Below are 22,068 nucleotides of genomic sequence, written 5' to 3'. Positions count from 1 at the left end.
TCTGACACAGATAAGCATCATCATTCTTAGTTCGGATTTATTTCTCTTTTTCTGTGACAATACCTGCGACATGCTTCAACATCTTCATTTTGGCAAACCACAAATAAATTAAAACACAAACATTCAAAGAACATAACGTGAAAGTATTTTTTAGGAAGTCGGAACGAAAAATATAAATACAGAAAACGGAAATCAAGAGAACAAGAGAAGATAAGCATTTTGCTGTTCGTTTTTTACCCCGTCGTCGTTTTTTCCGTTGTTTTTCTTGAAAAAAAGATAGCTAGCTACCAATCACTTACCACATGCAGATATAATACAACAGAACTGATTCACCCAGTTAGTGTCTGCAAACTAACGATCTAAACTATATCACAAAATGATTCTCTTTAAACCAGCAAACACCCAATTTGGAGATATTTTGTCTTATATTAATTCTTAATTTTACAGTAGTTTTCTCCTCTCATCGTAAGCACAGAGAAACGCCCACAGCCAACCCTGACTTGACTGTCCCCAACAGAAAAGGAAGAAGACCGTCAGCACTGACTTAGGCCTCATCCCATTGGCACCCTATTTCCTACATAGGGCTCTGGTCACAAGTAGTGCACTAGATGGGTAATACAGTAGGGTACCATTTTAAAACGTACCCTTTCTCATGATTAGATACCAGATGGGGATGTCTTTAACTGTGTCCAAGAGACCGTCACACACGAGACAACCACTCTCACACACATATCATCCCCCTGATGATGAACATAGTCTATAAGGATGTACTGTATAAACATTGCTTTACACACAATGTAAAACAAAAAGTGAGTTTGTCTAGAACCCCCGACCCAGCAGTGCAGGATGTGTGTGTGTGTGTGTGTGTGTGTGTGTGAGAGAGAGAGAGAGAGAGAGAGAGAGAGAGCAGAGCAGGAGGTGTGACGTCATCACTCTCACTAGTTATTCATCTGACAACTCTCTGGTCAAATGTCACAGCAATTAGCAACTAGCTCCTTGTGGTGCTCATTCCCAGCCACACATATACTGTATAGCATAACAAGAGGGATGTGGAAGCTACAGTGTGTGTGTGTGTGTTTGTACACACACACATGCTTTTTTTCAGCCATTCTGGATTCCAGCTGACATTTCGAGGAGCTGGCGGTAAACATCAACGTTTGCATCCCTCTCTTCCTCCCTCTCTTCCTCCCTCTCTCCTTCCCTCTCTTCCTCCCTCTATTCCTCCCCCTCTCCCTCCCTCTCTTCCTCCCTCTATTCCTCCCCCTCTCCCTCCCTCTCTTCCCCTCTCTTCCTCCCTCTATTCCTCCCCCTCCCCTCCCTCTCTCCCTCCCCCTCTCCCTCCCTCTCTCCCTCCCTCTCTCCTTCCCTCTCTTCCTCCCTCTCTCCCTCCCCCTCTCCCTCCCTCTCTCCTTCACACTCTCCTTCCCTCTCTCCCTCCCTCTCTTCCTCCCTCTCTCCCTCCCTCTCTCCTTCCCTCTCTTCCTCCCTCTATTCCTCCCTCTCTCCTTCCCTCTCTTCCTCCCTCTCTCCTTCCCCCTCTCCCTCCCTCTCTTCCTCCCTCTCTCCCCTCTCTTCTTCCCCCTCTCCCTCCCTCTCCCTTCCCTCTCTCCTTCCCTCTCTCCCTCCCTCTCTCCTTCCCTCTCTCCCTCCCTATCTCCCTCCCTCCAAACATTAATCAGGAGCTCACTGAGACACAGTCATCTCTCAGAGGGCACTTGTTTATTATTCCACCACTCCATCCTCGCCAGAGTTCTGCTCTGTCCATCCTAATTTAGGGGTGTTATCATCACACACAGCCACACTGGCAGGTGTGTGTGTGCGCGAGCCAACGCTAAATGCTGAGTGTGCATGTGATGTGCCAATGCACACACCTTTCAGGGGCCTGATTATTAGCTTGACCATCTGGTACCTAAATCATCTATACATGATAATGTGACCAGAGAGAGAGAGAGATAGGGGAGAGAGAGAGAGACAGTGAGAGAGAGAGAGAGAGAGAGAGAGAGAGCAAGAGAGAGAGGAGAGCGATTGCTGTGGTTGACTGTCATTCTATTAATCGTACAGTCTCTGCATATAAAGCAAGTGATTTTCTTTCTCGTTAGAAATCAATAACCGTCTACGCAACACACTGAGGTCTAAATTTAGCCACAAAGAGAGAGAGAGGAGAATTAACAATAGAAAGCGAGATGGAGAGAGAGCACAGCTCTAACATACATTACAATCTTCATGTTGCATTGAACTGTGAAAAAGAAAAGAACAGTCAAAAGAAAAGAACAGAGGAGAGAAGAATCAAACAAAAAAGAAGGGGTGAATGCATGAGCTGCCGTCCTGCACTGCCTGTCTATTAAACATCAACAGCCTGGTCAGGATTTAAATGATCAGGCAGACTGGATGGACTTCAGTTCAGTGCATTGTAGTGTCAGCTTAGAGAGAGCGATGAGGGATAAGAGGAAGGAAGGTGAGATGGGAGGGTGGGACAAAAGAGGAGAGGAAGGAAGGTGAGATGGGAGGGTGGGACAAAAGAGGAGAGGAAGGAAGGTGAGATGGGAGGGTGGGACAAAAGAGGAGAGGTGATACATCTCCCTCTTCTCAGTAGTCTTTCACAGTCTTTCCACAGATCCCCACACAGTCAGTGTGTGTGTGTGGTTGGTGTGTGTGTGCGTGTGTCGGAAACCCAATCCATCAACCGCTGTGACAAACACTCCGCTGACACACACACACACACACACACACTTTCCTGAATAAGTCAGTTCACGCACATCCCGCAGAACCTTCTACTCAGCCGAAGGAGGGATGAACGCAGAGAGAGAGGAGGGAGGGAGGGAGGAGTGCAGCGCAGGAGGGAGGCTTGATGATGACGAATTATGACGATTATCGGCAAAGTGAAGACGAAGTAGGCGAGCGTTCCTTTATTTGTTCCTTCTGAAGTCTCAGTGAGCTGATGAAGACAACAACAAGAAAAAACCCAAAGCAACCGAAAACAACTGGAGCGGTGGAGTGGTATGGTCAAGGAGGAGGAGTCGAGTTAGCGTGGTGTGTCATGGTTAGCATGGCTAGCTAGCGTCATGGCCGGCCCGTCACCTCAGCCGTCAGACACAGGGGGCGAGACCCAGCCGTACTTCTCGTGGGTCTTCACCAGACTCTTAAAGGTGGCCTCCGCCTCTTTGCGGCTAAACGCCTTCTTGGACTTCCCTGATTTTCTGCAGATACGCCCCTACGGAAAGAGAGAGAGAAAGAGAGGGAGGGAGAGAAGGAGAGAGAGATGATTAGTAGGGAATTGACGTCATTGATACGTTGAAAACACACCCACACAGAAAGAGAGCGAGAGGGAGTGAGAATGAGTACAGTATCATCTGCATTCTACACCCCACTGAGTCAATTATTGCTGAGAAAAGAGAGACCCACAACCATCCTTCCACAAGCTCCCTTGGTCCAACTCCCCAAGGTGACTGACTACTAAGTCAGCTCTTTACATAAAAAAAACTTCCTTGTCACAGATATTCAACACCCTTATGTCACCAGTACTGCATCAAAAGGATGAATATCCTCATAAGGATGAATGGTACAATTATTTTACAGGTGAATAATAACATACACTACATGACCAAAAATATGTGGACAGCTGCTCATCGAACATCTCATTCCAAAATCATGGGCATTAATATGGAGTTGGTCCCCCCTTTGCTGCTATAACAGTCTCTACTCTTCCAGGGAGGCTTTCCAATAGATGTTGGAACATTGCTGCGGGGACTTACTTCCATTCAGCCACAAGAGGTCAGGCACTGATGTTGGGTGATTAGGCCTGGCTCACAGTCGGTGTTCCAATTCATCCCAAAGGTGTTCGATGGGGTCGAGGTCAGGGCTCTGTGCAGGCCAGTCAAGTTCTTCCACACGGATCTCGATGCTGATCCCCACACTGATCTCAAAGGAATCCCAACTCTGATCTTTTGCCAATTATTTGTCATATTTGATATGTATAAACAGCAACAACAACAAAAAACATCTGATCTTTTGAGTTCTGATTTGTACCACATCTGTATGTGCTTCCCAATGATACATTACGCAACCTCAGTCTGGACGCAGATTTTTTTCCACATGACTTGCTGTTACCAAAACAACCACCCAAAATGTAATGGAACAGTGACAGAAAATGGACTGAAAAAAAGATCAGACATGAAGAACAAAAATTAAATTGGGTTCTTACGGCCCTGCTATATATCAGCCATCAGGGGAACGCGTTTAAAGAATGTTATGGAAGCTACTATGCTGCTCGCATTGCGATGCGTCCAAGCTCAAGAATCTGTCAGCTTTAATTCTCAATGCCTGACACGCACTTTCATTCTATCTTGTGAATTGAAATAATGAAAAATAAAGTCGATTTTGGTTGTTTTCTGTGTAGCAGGTAGAATGTCACATTGAGTGACATGTGTAGTGTAGTGTTAGGGTGGATGCGTAAACAACGTCTTTCACTCTCTTGATTGGGGAAAGATATGCTATTATCTAATCAAATGTGATAAAATAAACAAGCCATCCAAGGTTTTTATTAATAAAAAATATACAAAATATTATTATTTACAAATAATTCTGTATGGATCTTGCTTTGTGAACAGGGGCATTGTCATGCTGAAACAGGAAAGGGCCTTCCCAGACCATTATTCCTCCTCCACCAAACTTTACAGTTGGCACTATGCATTGGGGCAGGTAGCGTTCTCCTGGCATCCGTCAAACACAGATTCATCCATCGGACCGCCAGATGGTGAAGCGTAATTCATCACTCCAGAGAACGCGTTTCCACTGCTCTAGAGTCCAATGGCGGCGAGCTTTACACCACTTCAGCTGACGCTTGGCATTGCGCATGGTGATCTTAGGCTTGTGTGCAGCTGCTCGGCCATGAAAACCCATTTCATGAAGCTCCCGATGAACAGTTCTTGTGCTGATGTTGCTTCCAGCAGTTTGGAACTCGGTAGTGAGTGTTGCAACTGAGGACAGATTATTATGACCTACAGTATGTGCTTCAGCACTCAGTGGTCCCGTTCCGTGAGACTGTGTGGCCTACCACTTCGCGGCTGAGCCGTTGTTGCTCCTAGACATTTCCACTTCACAATAACATTTCTCTAGCAGGGCAGAAATGTGACAAACTGACTAGTTGGAAAGGTGGCATCCGATGGCGGTGCCACATTGAAAGTAACTGAGTGCTTCACTAAGACCATTCTACTGCCAATGTTTGTCTATGGAGATTGCAACCTGTCAGCAATGGGTGTGGCTAAAATAGCAGAATAAACTCATTTGAAGTGGCGTCCATACACTTTTGTATATATAGTGTATACATGACCACGGTTTTGGTGGTGAAAGCTCAGGTGCTTTGGGTGCTGTTGCAACATTAGATTAATGTTGAAGGAAAGAGAAAGGAGAGAAAAACCCAAGATGTCACTCTCGATTGCCAGAGAGAAGGAGCTACTCTGGAGACTAGATCCTCTTCTCAGATCCAACAATGAAACATTTCAACATCACAAATATGAAAAGAAAAAATATGGGAGATAATATTCTTGCGATGGCTGCAAAAAGCGTCCCACAAACAATTGAGGTAGTCAAAGAAGCAATTCCATCCAAACACAATCTCCCATCTTGGTAAAAAAAAACAATAACAACTGTATTTCCTACACACACAAAGGCTAATAATATACAGTATGTGGGAGAGGAGGAAAGAAGCGAGTGTAGGCGTTGCATGTGACGCTAAAGCTGGGATGATCTCTTAGCAACAGTGGCTCAGTCTTCTCTAAAGAGGATTGTGTGGGTGGGAGAACAAAATGACAAAACAAAAAAGCCCGGACTTTATCTTCAAAATATTAATATTTAGCCTCAGAGCCACAATAAGAGGCATACTAAAGCTAATATAAGATGCATGGCTGATTCTGCTTTTGGAGGCGTTGTGTGTTGTCTTAAATGACATCATCTAATTTATGATTCACCTCTGGAGCATAACGCTTTGAAGAGTCAACTCACACACACACGCACGCACGCACGCACACACACACACACACACACACACACACACACAGACACACAGACACACACACACACAGAAAGTGAGAGAGATAGAGGGAGGGGGAGGAAGAGAGAGACAGAGCAAGAGTAAGAGAGAAAGAGAGGGAGGGAGAGAGGGAAAGAGATAGAGAAAGCGAGAGAGACAGAGAATGCGAGAGAGAAAAAGCGGGAGAGGGAAAGAGACAGAGAAAGCGAGAGAGAAAAAGCGAGAGAGAGAGAGAGAGAGAGAGAGAGAGAGAGAGAGAGAGAGAGAGAGAAGAACACAGGCCAGAATGGCTCCTTGCCACCACCGCAGTAAATCAGTTTCCATTGGTCACACTCAAACCACATTAAAGGGTAATGTATTAAACGAGCGGTTAGTGTGTCTGTACGGTCATTTTGTGTCAAAGGGATCAACCAAATCTCAGTAAGGCTCTGGTCAAATGTTGTGCACGATGCTGACGCTATCTGCAAATCAAATCAAATCCAAGTTTATTTGTCAAGTGCGCCGAATACAACAGGTGTAGTAGACCTTACAGTGAAATGCTTACCTACAGGCTCTAACAAATAGTGCAAAAAAGGTATTAGGTGAACAATAGGTAGGTAAAGAAATTAAACAACAGTAAAAAGACTGGCTATATACAGTAGCGAGGCTATAAAAGTAGCGAGGCTACCAGTTAGTCAGGCTTATTGAGGTAGTATGTACATGTAGATATGGTTAAAGTTAAAGTGACTATACATATATGATGAACAGAGAGTAGCAGTAGCGTAAAAGCATCTGAAATAGCACCCTATTCCTTATATTGTGCATTATCTTAGGATGCAATTTCAGAACCATTCTTTGTCTGGTCAAAAGTAGTGCACTACGTGTGGAACAGGGTGTCAATTGAGACTCTGTTTCAGATTCAGCCATTTTGTGTCAAATGGCAGGCTTGTGTGTCTGGTCGGACATTTTGTGTCTTAAAGATTCTGGGGATGAGTAGGATGGGGTCATAATGCTGAGTGGTCAGGTGATTAGGAACACAGTTTCCATGTCTAAATGCGCTGGTTAATGAGACTCAGTGACTAAGACAGACTAGAACAGGAACATAATAAGAACAGGAGGATCATCAGCTCAGAAGGTGGGACCTTTTTCCTGTCTCACAGAGGAGACACACAGACATTAAGGCTGTATCTCAATAGTCAGAGTAGTAGTAGGCCTACTCTCTCCTCACCTCCTTCTCAAAACCCATTGGAGGTTGAAGGTTAGAGAGAAGGGACCTTTGGCTTTCTCATCCAATGGGTTTGAGAAAGAGGCAAGGAGAGAGGGGACGTGAGGAGTATGCAATTGAGATTCTCCCATAGATTATTGAGATTAGTGATGCACGGATATGAAATTTTGGGACGATACCGATATTGACAATTTTTGCAGCCCTTTGAACATTCTAGAACAGTTAAATAGTTAACACACACACATGGACGCAGCGGTCTAAGACACTGCATCTCAGTGCAAGAGGCGTCACTACAGTCCCTGGTTCGAATCCAGGCTGTATCACATCCAGCCGTAATTGGGAGTTCCATTGGGCGGCGTACAGTTGGCCCAGCATCGTCTGGATTTGGCTAGGTTAGGCCGTCATTGTAAATAAGAATTTGTTGTTAACTGATTTGCCTAGTTAAATAAAGGTTACACACACACACACACAGACACAGACTGACCAAAACGTTATTTTGTTGGCATTTACGTATGTCCCCATTACCATTAAAACATAATCAAAACCTATTTCTTTCACTTACTATTTAACACTATTTTACGTGTCAAATAAGTTTGTTTACCAATCAGGACCTGGATATGACTGCACGTCACATAATTATATAACGCATTCATACATTTTATATGTAGTTATTACACATTGATTACATTATCAATCGTATTTCATGTCACAATGACTCATCGATACGTAAGGATTTTTCGGTTAGCCTTCAAAATAAAAGTATGGCATAATTCTACTAGTTGTGTTCATTTGCATCACTGTAAATGACATACATTTATTTTGAAGGCAAATCTGTAAATTCCCATTTGTGCCTAATCCTTATTGTGGCTAGCTTCACAACACATAACCCAGTCCGGTCGAGTCTCACTCGCCAGATGAAGCTAGTTGGCTGCTTATAACGTTAGCTTTGAGCAACAGGGTCAAGTAGCTGGCTAGCTATTTATTGTCATGAACTGAAGTTCAATTTCAATAGGCGAACAACAAGTGGCAACCTAGCTAATACTTACTTACAAGGATTGCTAAATCATTGCTAATAAGTCTGTTTTCAGGCTGGTAGTATTGGTGCTAGTTTAGGTACCAAGATAAAGTTAGCTACCCCAGAAGTTGCGTTCGAACAAATTATGCTTTATTACCAACGCGGTATTGTAAACATATCGCTCGTGGCTGGTGTTTGCAGACTTTTTTGTACATCTTTGACAGTTTCTCCTGTCTCCCTGTGAGACAGGAGAAAGGTCCCACCTTCTGAGCTGATGATCCTCCTGTTCTTATTATGTTCCTGTTCTAGTCTGTTCTAGTTTGACACGCAAAGACCCATACGGCGTTCCATTGTATGTATGTTGTGACGCTATTACTGTGTAACTCCGGTAGGGCAACATCGGAAAAATAGCACACTTGGTAGTGTTAACCGGTGCTCGACCAGTCGGCGAAAGCCAACATCCCCCACGTCAGAGAACGGTTGACTGTCAAGGGCAATGAATTCCATTATCTTGGCTTTAATGGATTTCACCTTTGAGTTGTCTTGCTGAAATTTTGTTACTTTTTCAAATGACTGCTTGACTTGTTGACTGCTTGACCCACACAGCAGATATTGTGGGCTAAATTGGGAATTCTGTGTTGCACGTATAGCGCAAAATTTTACGTGGCGTCATTACGTCATGTACCTACGTTATATAGGTATGGACGTCACCTTTGACATCGGTTTTGCACATCAGTGTTAAACTAGACTTCCGATATGTTCACCTATATATCGTGCATCCCTAATTGAGATGCTCAATAAAGACACTGTGTCAGCAGTAATGGCCACCCTTTCTCAAAACCACTAAAATGAGTTGAAAAGTGAGAGAAATGTCTTGCTATTTTACCAGGCAAAATAATCCAATGAAGACTTATGACTTCGAGACAGACAAAGCCTCTTATCAATAACTCATTGAATTCCTGAAACCTAGGACCCATTCCAGAGAGGTGACAGCTCAACTGGGCGAGACTGTTTAGCTTGCCTAACTAATCGTTACCTTGGTATAATCATGTCTGTTTTAATAATGTGCCAGTTGACTCTGTTACAACCACTGATTTATATATCCACTAGATAACTGGCAGGGGGCACAGTTTTGAAGCCACTGTGCCTTCATCTCGGCACTCCCCCACCGTAGTAAAAAAATATTTTGAAAGCTATAGAAATGCATTTATTAATGTCTACATTCGTTTTTGACAAATGTATTTTATTATAGACACCTTAATGCAGACTTTTAAATTATATTATATGAGCCAAACATTTTTTTATTTATTATATAAAATCATTACCCTTAAAGTATAGTTTTTGGAGATTACTATTGTTACTGCCCCCACTACAACAAAAAATACTTGAAACATTAAATTGAAATACTATAGCATTCCATTCATTCCTATGGAGGACTGCTCCTACTAGGGAGTGCAAATATGGCCGACAGGTGGCTTCAAAGCCTCTCAATGGCTAATGCATAGCATCAAACATCCAGGGTTTATATACATCATTGGTTAGCCCGACAAGGTTTGTGGCCATCTTTGCCATGGAGAGAGGTTGCCAGGGCGATCGAGAAGAGTCATTACCTTGGTGATTAATACCAGAGGACGACTGGCCAGTGGCCACTGGTTTAACACACAACCATTATTAGAACAATTTCAATACACACACGCATGCACAGCTAAATTCATCAACCTCATCAATTATGACCAATTAAACAATTAACAAATGACATTCAAAACAATTTCCTGAATTGTCTTGCACTGATTTAATTAAACTGGATATCACAGCCATTTGAGAGCTAAGCCTTATTTCCCCTAATCAACATTGCCTGGAAGAGAGCAATGTAGAGACTGACTACCGCATTGTTTACATTACATCAATCAACAATATCACTCCACCGGCCGGCACACTCCATTAACGTGTGACGATTATGTCTGTCCCCCTAGCCACTGCACAGCGATTATTTCCTTCCCCTTGGCTGTGTGACGATTATTTCCGTCCCGTCTGCCCTGTGCAATTGGTATTTCCTTCCTTCCTTCCTGTGTGTGTGTGTGTGTGTGTGTGTGTGTGCGTGCGTGTGTGTGTGTGTGTGCGTGTGGACAAAATAGGGACTGAAATAACTTGTTCCAGCCCCAGGCATGTCCGGGCTGACTGACGCTTAACAAGACTGAAATAACAGAGAGAGCGAGAGAGAGATAGAAAGAGAGACAGACAGAGAGGGTGAGAGATGGAGGGAGAGAGGGAGAGGGGAAGAGAAAGAAGGAGCAAGAGAGATGGGGAAGAGAGGGAGAGAGAGAGAGAGAAAGGTGTGTTTGTGTGTGTGTTACATCCAGAGTGTGCTTGAGGCTGTACAATACAGTTGTCTATCATTGTTAATCTAGTTCACTTAAGCCTTCCCTTCCTTGCTTGCTCACATCCACAGGGACACACACTAGTCCGTTGTGTGAAGTGAAGTGGTTGATGGGTAATCTTGTGAATGGAGATCAATGGGCTGGGCGGCGGGCACTCCGATCAGGGCCCCAGTGTATCTTGGTAAGAGGCTTTGGGCTTGGGATTATTGCGTAACGCCTAGCTGCATGTGCCAGAGAATCGGATCAAGCTAGAGAAACATGCTATGGTACTGGAGAGCTGGGGATATTGTCAACACATCACTGAATACTTGTTGACTGTGGAAATGCATGTGTAATATGCAAATAGTTGTGGGTTTAGTGATGTCTGACTGTGTGTAACACGCAAGTAGATATAGCACCAGTCAAAAGTTTGGACACACCTACTCATTCAATGGTTTTTCTTTATTTTGACTTATCTACATTGTAGAATAATAGTGAAGACATCAAAACTATGAAATAACACATATGGAATCATGTAGTAACCAAAACAACATTATCTCAACCAGCTTCACCTGGAATGCTTTTCAAACAGTCTTGAAGGAGTTCCCACATATGCTGAGCACTTGTTGGCTGCTTTTCCTTCAGTCTGCGGTCCAACTCATCCCAAACCATCTCAATTGGGTTGACGTCGGGGGATTGTGGAGGCCAGGTCATCTGATACAGCACACCATCACTCTCCTTCTTGGTCAAATAGCCCTTACACAGTCTGGAGGTGTGTTTGGTCATTTTCCTGTTGAAAAACAAATAATAGGCCCACTAAGCGCAAACCAGATGGGATGGCGTATCGCAGCCAAATGCTGTGGTAGCCATGCTGGTTAAGTGTGCCTTGAATTCTAAATAAATCACAGACAGTGTCAACAGCAAAGCACGCCCACACCATCACATCCACCTCCTCCATGCTCCATGCATTGTTTCTTGGCCCAAGAAAGTTTCTCCATATTATTGGTGTCCTTTAGTAGTGGTTTCTTTGCAACAAATCGACCATGAAGGCCTGATTCACGCGGTCTCCTCTGAACACTTGATGTTGAGATGTGTCTGTTACTTGAACTCTGTGAAACATTTATTTGCGCTGCAATCTGAAGTAGAGTTAACTCTAATGAATTTATCCTCTGCAGCAGAGGTAAGTCTGGGTCTTCCTTTCCTGTGGCGGTCCTCATGAGAGACAGTTTCATCATAGCGCTTGATGGTTGTTGCGACTGCACTTGAAATTGACTGACCTTCATGTCTTAAAGTAATGATGGACTGTTGTTTCTTTTTGCTTATTTGAGCCGTTCTTGCCATAATATGGACTTGGTCTTTTACCAAATAGCGCTATATTCTGTATACTACCCCTACCTTGTCACAATACAAATGATTGGCTCAAATGCATTAAGAAGGAAAGAAATTCCACAAATTTAACAAGGCACACCTGAGAATTTAAATGCATTCCAGGTGACTACCTCATGAAGCTTGGTGAGATAATGCCAAGAGTGTGCAAAGCTCTCTTCAAGCAAGGTGGCAACTTTGAATCTAAAATATATTTTGATTTGATTAACAATTTTTTGGTTACTACATGATTCCGTATGTTTAATTTAATAGTTTTGATGTCTTGACTATTATTCTACAATGTAGAAAATAGTAAAAAAAAATAAAAAATAAAAAACTTGGAATGAGTGGGTGTGTCCAAACTTTTGACTGGTACTGAATATAAAGGGTGTAGGGGTTCTAGACTTTTAATAATCTCTTCCTGGTAAAAGATGAAGTGTAAAAAAGCAAAACATTTGAGAGTGAATTTGGTCTTTATTCAACAAAGGTTCTCTCTGGACGTGGTTATGTTCATGGCCGTCATGACCACTGACCTAAATAGCTGTGTTAACGTGTGATAACGTGTACTCCGAGCATGCGCTGACTAACTGGCAAGTGTCTTCACTGACATTTTCAACCTCTCCCTGTCTGAATCTGTAATACCAACATGTTTCAAGCAGACAACCATAGTCCCTGTGCCCAAGAACACAAAGGTAACCTGCCTAAATGACTACCGGCCCGTGCACTCACGTCTGTAGCCATGAAATGCTTTGAAAGGCTGGTCATGGCTCACATCAACATCATTATCCCAGAAACCCTAGACTCACTCCAATTTGCATACCGAACCAACAGATCTGTATATAGCAATGATGTCGCTCTTGCTGCTGATGATTCTCTGATCCACCTCTACGCACACAACACCATTCTGCATACATCTGGCCCTTCTTTGGACACTGTGCTAACAAACCTCCAAATGAGCTTCAATGCCATACAACACTCCTTCCAACTGATTTTAAATGCAAGTACAACTAAGTGCATGCTCTTCAACCGATTGCTGCCCACACCTGCCCGTCCGTCTAGCATCACTACTCTGGACAGTTCTGACTTAGAATATGTGGACAACTACAAATACCTAGGTGTCTGGTTAGACTGTAAACTCTCCTTCTAGACTCACATTAAGCATCTCCAATCCAAAATTAAATCTAGACTCAGCTTCATATTTCGCAACAAAGCCTCCATCACTCATGCTGCCAAACATACCCTCGTAAAACTGACCATCCTACCGATCCTTGACTTCGGTGATGTCATTTACAAAATAGACTCCAACACTCTACTCAGCAAACTGGATGTAGTCTATCACAGTGTCATCCATTTTGACACCAAAGCCCCATACACTACCCACCACTGCGACCTGTATGCTCTCATTGGCTGGCCCTCACTACATATTCCTCGCCAAACCCACTGGCTCCAGGTCATCTATAAGTCTATGCTAAGTAAAGCCCCGCCTTATCTCAGCTTACTGGTCACCATAGCAACACCCACCCATAGCACAAGCTCCAGCAGGTATATTTCACAGGTCATCCCCAAAGCCAACACTTCCTTTGGCCACCTTTCCTTCCAGTTCTCTGCTGCCAATGACTGGAATGAATTGCAAAAATCACAGAAGCTGGAGTCATATCTCCCTCTCTAACTTTAAGCTTCAGCTGTCAGAGCAGCTCACAGATCACTGTACCTGTACACAGCCCATCTGTAAATAGCACACCCAACTACCTCATCTTCATATTATTACTTATCCTCTTGCTCTTTTGCACCCCAGTATCTCTATTCTCTACTTGCACATCATAATCTGCACATCTATCACTCCAGTGTTAATGCTAATTACGCATCCATGGCCTATTTATTGCCTTACCTCCCTACTCTTCTACACTCTATTCTGTTGACTGTACATTTGTTTATGTGTAACTCTGTGTTGTTGTTTCTGTCGCACTGCTTTAACTTGGCCAGGTCGCAGTTGTAAATGACAACTTGTTCTCAACTAGCCTACCTGGTTAAATAAAGATGAAATAAAAAAATACAAAATAAAAGATCCACAGCTGAAGAAATGTCTATTGCACTCCACACTGCCCTTTCACACCTGGACAAAAGGAACACCTATTTGAGAATGCTATTCATTGACTACATCTCAGCGTTCAACACCATAGTGCCCTCAAAGCTCATCACTAAGCTAAGGACCCTGGGACTAAACACCTCCCTCTGCAACTGGATCCTGGACTTCCTGACAGGCCGCCCCCAGGTGGTAAGGGTAGGTAACAACACATCCTCACACTGATCCTCAACACAGGGGCCCCTCAGGGGTGCGTGCTCAGTCCCCTCCTGTACTCCCTGTTCACTCATGACTGCACTGGCAGGCACAACACCAACACCATCATTAAGTTTGCTGATGACACAACAGTGGTAGGCCTGATCACCGACAACGATGAGACAGCCTATAGGAAGGAGGTCACAGACCTGACTGTGTGGTGCAAGGACAACAACCTCTCCCTCAATGTGATCAAGACACTACAGGAAAAGGAGGACCGAGCACACCCCCATTCTCATCGACAGGGCTGTAGTGGAGCAGGTTGAGAGCTTCAAGTTCCTTGGCGTCCACATCACCAACAAACTAACATGGTCCAAGCACACCATGCCAGTCGTTAAGAGGGCACGACAGTCTCCCTTAGGAGACTGGAAAGATTTGGCATGGGTCCTCAGATCCTCAAAAGGTTTTACAGCTGCCCCATCAAGAGCATCCTGACTGGTTGCATCACTGCCTGGTATGGCAACAGCTCGGCCTCCTACCGCAAGGGCCAATTTCAAGTTTTCATTACAATCGGTAATCTACATTTTTGTATGCCGATTATGGCCGATTACATTGCAATCCACAAAAAGAATGCGTGGCAGGCTGACCACCTGTTATGCGAGTGCAGCAAGGAGCCATGGTAGTTGTTAGTTAGCATTAAACTTATCTTATAAAAAACAATCAATCTTAACATAATCACTAGTTAACTACACATGGTTGATGATATTACTAGTTTAACTAGCTTGTCCTGCTTTGCATATAATCAATGCTGTGCCTGAAATTGTGTCACTTCTCTTGCGTTCAGTGCATGCAGAGTCAGGGTATATGCAGCAGTTTGGGCCGCCTGGCTCATTGCGAACTGTGAGAAGACCATTTCTTCCTAACAAAGACCGGAATTAATTTGCCAGAATTGTACATAATTATGACATAACATTGAAGGTTGTGCAATGTAACAGCAATTTATAGACTTAGGGTTGCCACCCGTTCGAATAAATATGGAATGGTTCCATATATCACTGAAAGAATAAACGTTTTGTTTTCGAAATGATCGTTTCCAGATCTGACCATATTAATTACTTAAGGCTCGTATTTCTGTGCGTTTACTATATTATAATTAAGTCTATGATTTGATATTTGATAAAGCAGTCTGACTGAGCGGTGGTAGGCAGCAGCAGGCTCGTAAGCATTCATTCAAACACCACTTTCCTGCGTTTGCCAACAGCTCTTAGCAATGCTTGAAGCACAGTGCTGTTTATGACTTCAAGCCTATCAACTCCCGAGATTAGGCTGGCAATACTATAGTACCTATAAGAACATCCAATAGTCAAAGGTATATGAAATACAAATTGCATAGAGAGAAATAGTCCTATAATTTCTATAATAACTGGGAATATTGAAGACTCATGTTAAAAGGAACCACCAGCTTTCATATGTTCTCATGTTCTGAGCAAGGAACTTAAACGTTAGCTTTTTTACATGGCACATATTGCACTTTTACTTTCTTCTCCAACACTGTGTTTTTGCATTATTTAAACCAAATTGAACGTGTTTCTTTATTTACTTGAGACTAAATGATTTTAATTATGTATTATATTAAGTTAAAATAAAAGTGTTCATTCAGTATTGTTTTAATTGTCATTATTTCAAATATTTATATATTTATAAAAATCGGCCCGATTAACCGCTATCGGCTTTTTTTGGTCCTCCAATAATCGGTATAGGTGTTGAAAAATCATGATCGATCGACCTCTACTACAGAGGGTAGTGCGTACTGCACAGTACATCACCGGGGCCAAGCTTCCTGCCATCCAGGACCTCTATACCTGGCGGTGTCAGAGGAAGGCCATAAAAATTGTCAAAGACTCCAGCCACCCTAATCATAGACTGGTCTCTCTTCTACTGCACGGCAAGAGGTACTGGAGCACCAAGTCTAGGTCCAAGAGGCTTCTAAACAGTTTCTACCCCCAAGCCATAAGACTCCTGAACACCTAGTCAAATGGCCACCCAGACTATTTGCAATGCCCCTCTTGTACGCTGCTACTACTCTCTGTTATTATCTATGCATAGTCACTTTACCTACATGTACATATTACCTCAATTACCTTGACACCGGTACCCCATGTATATAGCCCCACTATTATTATTTACGGCTGTTTAATTATTTGTTATTCTTATCTCTTACTTTTTTGGGGGTCTTTTCTTAAAATTGCATTTTTGGTTAAGCGCTTGTAAGTAAGCATTTCACTGTAAGGTCTACTACACCTGTCGTATTCGGCGCAGACAAATGAAAATGTATTTGATTTGATAATGCTGATAATCACCCATGGTCAAACAACTTCTAAAAAACATTCAGTGCTTCAATAGGAGCGGTGCAGCTCGCATGTTCTACAGCTTGTGTGCCACTTATAGAATATTCACTCTAAGATATGAACTCTGGTACTGTCAAATTAAAGAACCAGCACCTTTTTAATTGGTCTTCAATCTGAAAACCTAGTCTTCTTCTGCTACCCTGGGGTCTGGTACACATCCATGGGGAAACCATAGGAATCTATTGTCTTTCAACTCAGTAATTACATCATCGTCCCATTCAGGAGATGGTTGTTATTGGAGGTGATCATTTCTATCTCAAGCAGAACCACCACAGGGAACCACAGAGTAGCAGTACTAGTGGCACTAGAGGAGGAATTACTTTGTGTTAGTTTCACATTCAGGATGTGGCAAACCAATCACATGGGAAATCAGGAAACACACATACAGAGATGCACAAGCAAAGACACACGCACATGCACACGCACACACTTGCATAATTAATCAATATTGTTTTCATTAGCAAACTGGAGGAGGAAGGCACTGGGAAGTTAATTAGTGTATACTGACTGCAGAGCTTCTCTCTCTCTCTCTCATTCTCTCTCTCTCTCTCTCTCTCTCATTCTCTCTCTCTCTCTCTTTCTCCCTCTCTCTCTCTCTTACTATCTCCCCATCAGAGTGTAATCAGAGAGATAAGATGGAAAAACCAACCGACTAATCCAGATAATGACAAAAGGTCTTCACTCTCATGAGTCATTTCTAGAACCTTGTGATGTTCTGTCTTGACTGATACTAAAAAAAAAGAAAAAAGAAAATGGTGTACTCTGAATACTGTGTGTGTGTGTGTGTGTGTGTGTGGGTGTTTTTGTGTGTGTGTGTGTGTGTGTGTGTGTGTGTGTGTGTGTGTGTGTGTGTGTGTGTGTGTGTGTGTGTGCGTGCGTGCGTGTGTGTGTGCAATTTTAAGGCCTCAACCAGTGGGATGGAGATGAGAACCACTACGTTCACAGCTGCTTCTGCTCACAATGCATCATTAGGATCTAACTGGCTCGTAATACATTATAAATGTATTAAGTGTAAATGAAATACTTGAGATGACGTGTACATCACCAATCTATATTATTGATGTCTTTGCTATGGATCCTTTTGGGTGTTTTTCCTTACATTGCCCATGCATTTACGATTGTGACCACATCTTATGTGTCAATGTACCTGAATTATTTGAAGTGATATGCACGATATCAATGCATAATATTGAAAACAGAACCACCACACATACCTTTGTTTTACATTATCCATTAGACTAAGCATATATTTCTTCCTCTCTAATAATTCATACATTTAATAGACCTATAATAACACCTGCATGACCCAATGTCAACTGGAATTCAACTGAAATTCCGTTACATCATCAAAGGGAAAAGGGAAAAACTACCACTCTTAGGTCACTGGAGGGAAATCTGGTGACATGCTTACATAAATCCCTCCTGTCATAACGCTGTCATAACAATGACGTCACATGTGACGGGCAAACCCGAACCGTCAGTCAAAGCAGCTAGATTCAAGGAATGACAAGCAATAACGTTCTAATGCATGCAATGCTCTACTTGTTCATGTGGTGTATTTCATGCATCAGCGTACTGATTGAATAGGATCAGGTCAACAAACATGATAAATGACAGGGAAATGATCATATTTGATGACAGAGGGGGTGAGAATGTAGCAGCGTCTGATTTACATAAGTTCTGCTCAGTCTGTCTCTGTCAAAGAGGACAGGACAGGCGAGAGCACAGAGGAGAGACAAGCTACTGACTGACTGGATGATGCTTGGTCGATGTGGTTCCAATCACTTCATATGACCTGCAGTAGTTTAATTACATTTTTTATTACATTTTTTACATATATGATTTCAAATCATTCCTGTAGGCTTGAGGAAATGAAACCCCCATGCACATGTCTTCTATATCTGGCCAATAATTAGATGATCTGGAGTGACCTTGTCATTTCTATGGTAGACATTTTTTCCCCCCTTAATGGTGAGGATTTCTGGAGGTGATAAAAGATGATGCATTCCAATGAGGAGATAGGAGGAGGAATATACATCTCACACAGAGTAGAGAACATTCAGAGCACAGCAGCGAAATGGCGGCTGTAATGTCACAGCTAAAGATGAATCACGTCTAAGATGGGGAGATGGATTCCTGCCTCTCTCTTTCTCCCTCTCAGAGCTGGGGGAGAGATTTTAGGTCTCACTAAATGAGATCTGTATCACAGTAAAACACAATTCTGATTCTGCTCAGTTTGGCAGATATGAGCAATGGCAAGCTGCAACTAACTCTCACAGTCTCATGACAGAATTAGACGTTCATCCAAGTTTATCAAGCATCAAATTTCGAAATTGTTGCAAAGATCGAATTTCAAAGTTTTAAGGTTAAGTTAAGGCATTAACTCTGAAATCCTAAAGTACAGGCTGACGTTTGGGATAGGGTTCAAACAAAAATCTCAAAAACAACTTTCTATTACTGGATTCCAACTTGCAACCTTTGGAATCAGAGGCAGGTTTTTTTGCCCATCCGTGTCCACAATGCAGTAGAAAAAGAGAAACCTACTTGAAAGTAACAGTGCTCAGACATGGATGGACGTCGAATACTGGTTTGTATCATGGATGGACGTCGAATGCTGACTTGTATCATGGGTGACCTAGCTGCAACTACTATTGACAGGTTTTATGCAGTATGGGTTCACTAAATTAACATTATGCATGTTGCATGAGTGTCAGGTATGAACATTCAACACTAAATATTCAGCGTCTGCAGCGTCTAATGTTTCAAAACACACACGGGAAGAATGCATTAATAAAACAAATATCCTCACCTGTCCTTTTACCAGACTTGCCGCAAATTGTCTCATCACGGCTTCCACTGTGTAGGCGCTGGACCATCCGCGGGGGGTTAACAACTCCATACATATCGCTCCACCGTCCAGAACGTACCCGTTTTCCAACCGGGGGGTGAGCACCCGCATGAATGGCGGAGAGAAGGGGAAATTGTCGGGGAAAGAGACATTCAGCAGAATGAACTCGGTGTTTGTTTCTTTCATGTCCTGCCACAGCGCCGAGTCTTTGTCCACCTGGTGGAGCTTGACGTTCCAGTCAAATAGATTGTCATCGACCAGCTCGACCGTTATAAAGTTGTCTCCCAACCGCCGGATCTCCTGGAGTTCCTTCATAAGTCTCCTCGTCCGGACTTGGGTGCAGTGCTGCCGGTGAGGGGCTAGTGGTGGTATTGAGGCACTGGTCGCTGATTTTCCAACCCCGATCCCACCTCCTCCTCCGCCTCCCATCTGCTGTTTCTCATTGGCGTCCTTGCCCTGTTGCTTATCCTTTACGGACGGTTTGTCATTGCTGTTGTGCTGGTCCAGCTTCTTCGCTTTGATCTCGGGGGTGCTGAGGATGTTGTTCGTCTCGTTGGTGGTCTGACAGTGCTGCTTAGTGCTCTTCGTGTTCCCCTTGGTCCCCTTTAGTGAGCCCTGGTGATGCTTGGGGTCCTCTGTGTCCCGGTCGTGAAGACGAATCAGACCGATTTTCCGCAGTAGAGTGGCCATTATGTTTTCGCCGAGCGCAGGGCGATCGAAATTCACGATTCTCCCTTTACAGACAACCACTGATGTTAGACTGTGGAACCGTAAAAAAAACGTCAACAGTGTGCCGCAATCGCTCAGCTATACTGCAGCCTCTGAACAGACGCTTGCATGTAGCCTAGTCTTTCTTCAGTGCATCATTCCGATGAGGTCCGACTGAAAAAACACACAAGCCATGAATACACTGATGAACTGCTGTCTAATCGATTTGCAGTCTAATAAATCTGCCACTGAATGTAAAAAATAATCATATTCAATAGTAGCCTAGTGGACTGACTGTGTTGTGGCTATTGACTGCATTCCTAGTTGCAATGGCTGCTTAATATCTCTGCTATTATCCAAAAGGCTACAAAGCGCACCGAATAGATAGCTGCTTTGAAATAAGCCTATACACTATTATGTATGTTAGAAACGAATATAGTTAACACATAGAACACCAGCTTCTCTATTTTAATATAGCCAACACGTCGACTTACCATTTATAAGTCCGTTCGGAAAAATGTAGCCTTTGCGACGAAAAGGCGAATCTGCAGCAGCTATTACAGTAGAGAGGGATATCAAACCGTTACTATCCAGCAACGTTCGCGTTGATGTGACCTGGAAGAGCGAGCTAAAGCCTTTGATGTAACTGCAGCTGCCGCGACACTATCTACTGAGGACAAACCAACTCCACTAATCCTTGGCGAGGACTCACACAATCCTCGTTAGCTCGCTGCGCTCACACACATATAGCAGTAGCGGAACGGAACGACCGGCCAGACGTGGGTTGGCTTTGGCCGCTCTACCTTGTTGGAATGGATAATGCTGTGGACTGAAGTGAGAGCGATAGATGTGGACGGAAGAGGAGAGCGTGAAAGTGGGCTGGGCTTTTTAGCCAATGTCATCCTATCAGCCGATACATACGGTCGTTTTCCCCACTCCCCTATAGATCTCCCCTTTGCAGGCCTATATGTCTCAGGGTGGGGTTCAATTTCCTTCAATTCCAGTCAAGTCAGAAAGTAGGGTGATGTCAGCATTAGTGGGACATCAGGTGTTGTGGTACATTTTTTTTGAGGGTACTGTTCTGTGTTGATTTTGCAACCCAATCACAATAAATGTTATTGGGCTGTTGGTGAATCAATTAAAATGTTATTTGGCATTGCTTCGTAAACAACAGGTATACTAACAGTAGGGTTGGGTAGGTTACTTTATAAATGTAATCATTTACAGTTACTAGTTACCTGTCCAAAATTGTAATCAGTAACGTAACTTTTGGATTACCCAAACTCAGCAACGTAATCTGATTACATTCAATTACTTGTAGATTACTTTCCCCTTATGAGGCATTAAAAGAAGACAAAAAGGTATGTTACCACTTGAACGACATCTACTGCAGGATAAATCAATGTTAAAGTTTACATAGCTGGCCATATATGGATATTACATTTGACTTTATGGGTTAAATTATATCTTTATATTAAAAACCAAGGTCTATCAGATTCCAGTCATTCCAGTAAATGTTATACATCTTGATCTTCAAGAATAGGACCTGGAAATATGGAAGTATAGATTAGCCAAATTGTTCTCCCTGAGCATAACCCCAAAACTAAGGACTTATTAGCCAGCCCTACTCTGTTGTTTATGATTTTGTTGTCATGGAGGACTGATTGGGCTCATTAATAAATGCTGTCCTCATAGAATGCCATGCTTTGAGCACCACTGAAAAGTGCTATTTACATGTGAAAAATAAAGACTGTATGCTGAATTTGCTGTAGGCCTATTGTTTACCTTTTTGTTTGTGACACTTTGATATGGTGTTAATATGCAGCTGTTTAAATCCACAGAAGAAACAATAACAAA

General features: G+C 43.0%; 1 protein-coding gene across 2 annotated transcripts; it reads right to left on the bottom strand.

Annotated features, from left to right (window-relative positions):
• Positions 1-1,662: 1,662 nt before the first annotated feature.
• On the bottom strand, positions 1,663-21,028 carry LOC115128590 (ubiquitin-conjugating enzyme E2Q-like protein 1). Of its 2 annotated transcripts, none has more exons than XM_029658549.2 (3): positions 20,706-21,028; positions 19,465-20,385; positions 1,663-3,211 (listed from the first exon to the last, which is right to left on the bottom strand). In XM_029658549.2, the coding sequence occupies exons 2-3, from the start codon at positions 20,191-20,193 to the stop codon at positions 3,080-3,082; spliced, it is 861 nt and encodes a 286-aa protein (XP_029514409.1). In that variant the 5' UTR covers positions 20,194-20,385; positions 20,706-21,028; the 3' UTR covers positions 1,663-3,079. The 2 variants fall into 2 exon arrangements, with proteins under 2 accessions (XP_029514409.1, XP_064873900.1); XM_065017828.1 differs by lacking the exon at positions 1,663-3,211 and adding an exon at positions 11,048-11,394.
• Between the last annotated feature and the right edge of the window lie 1,040 nt (positions 21,029-22,068).

This window comes from Oncorhynchus nerka, linkage group LG4, assembly GCF_034236695.1.
Source record: "Oncorhynchus nerka isolate Pitt River linkage group LG4, Oner_Uvic_2.0, whole genome shotgun sequence".
Classification (NCBI taxonomy): domain Eukaryota; kingdom Metazoa; phylum Chordata; class Actinopteri; order Salmoniformes; family Salmonidae; genus Oncorhynchus; species Oncorhynchus nerka.
Note: the sequence above shows the minus strand (reverse complement) of the source record. Positions and strands in the feature narration are given on the sequence as shown.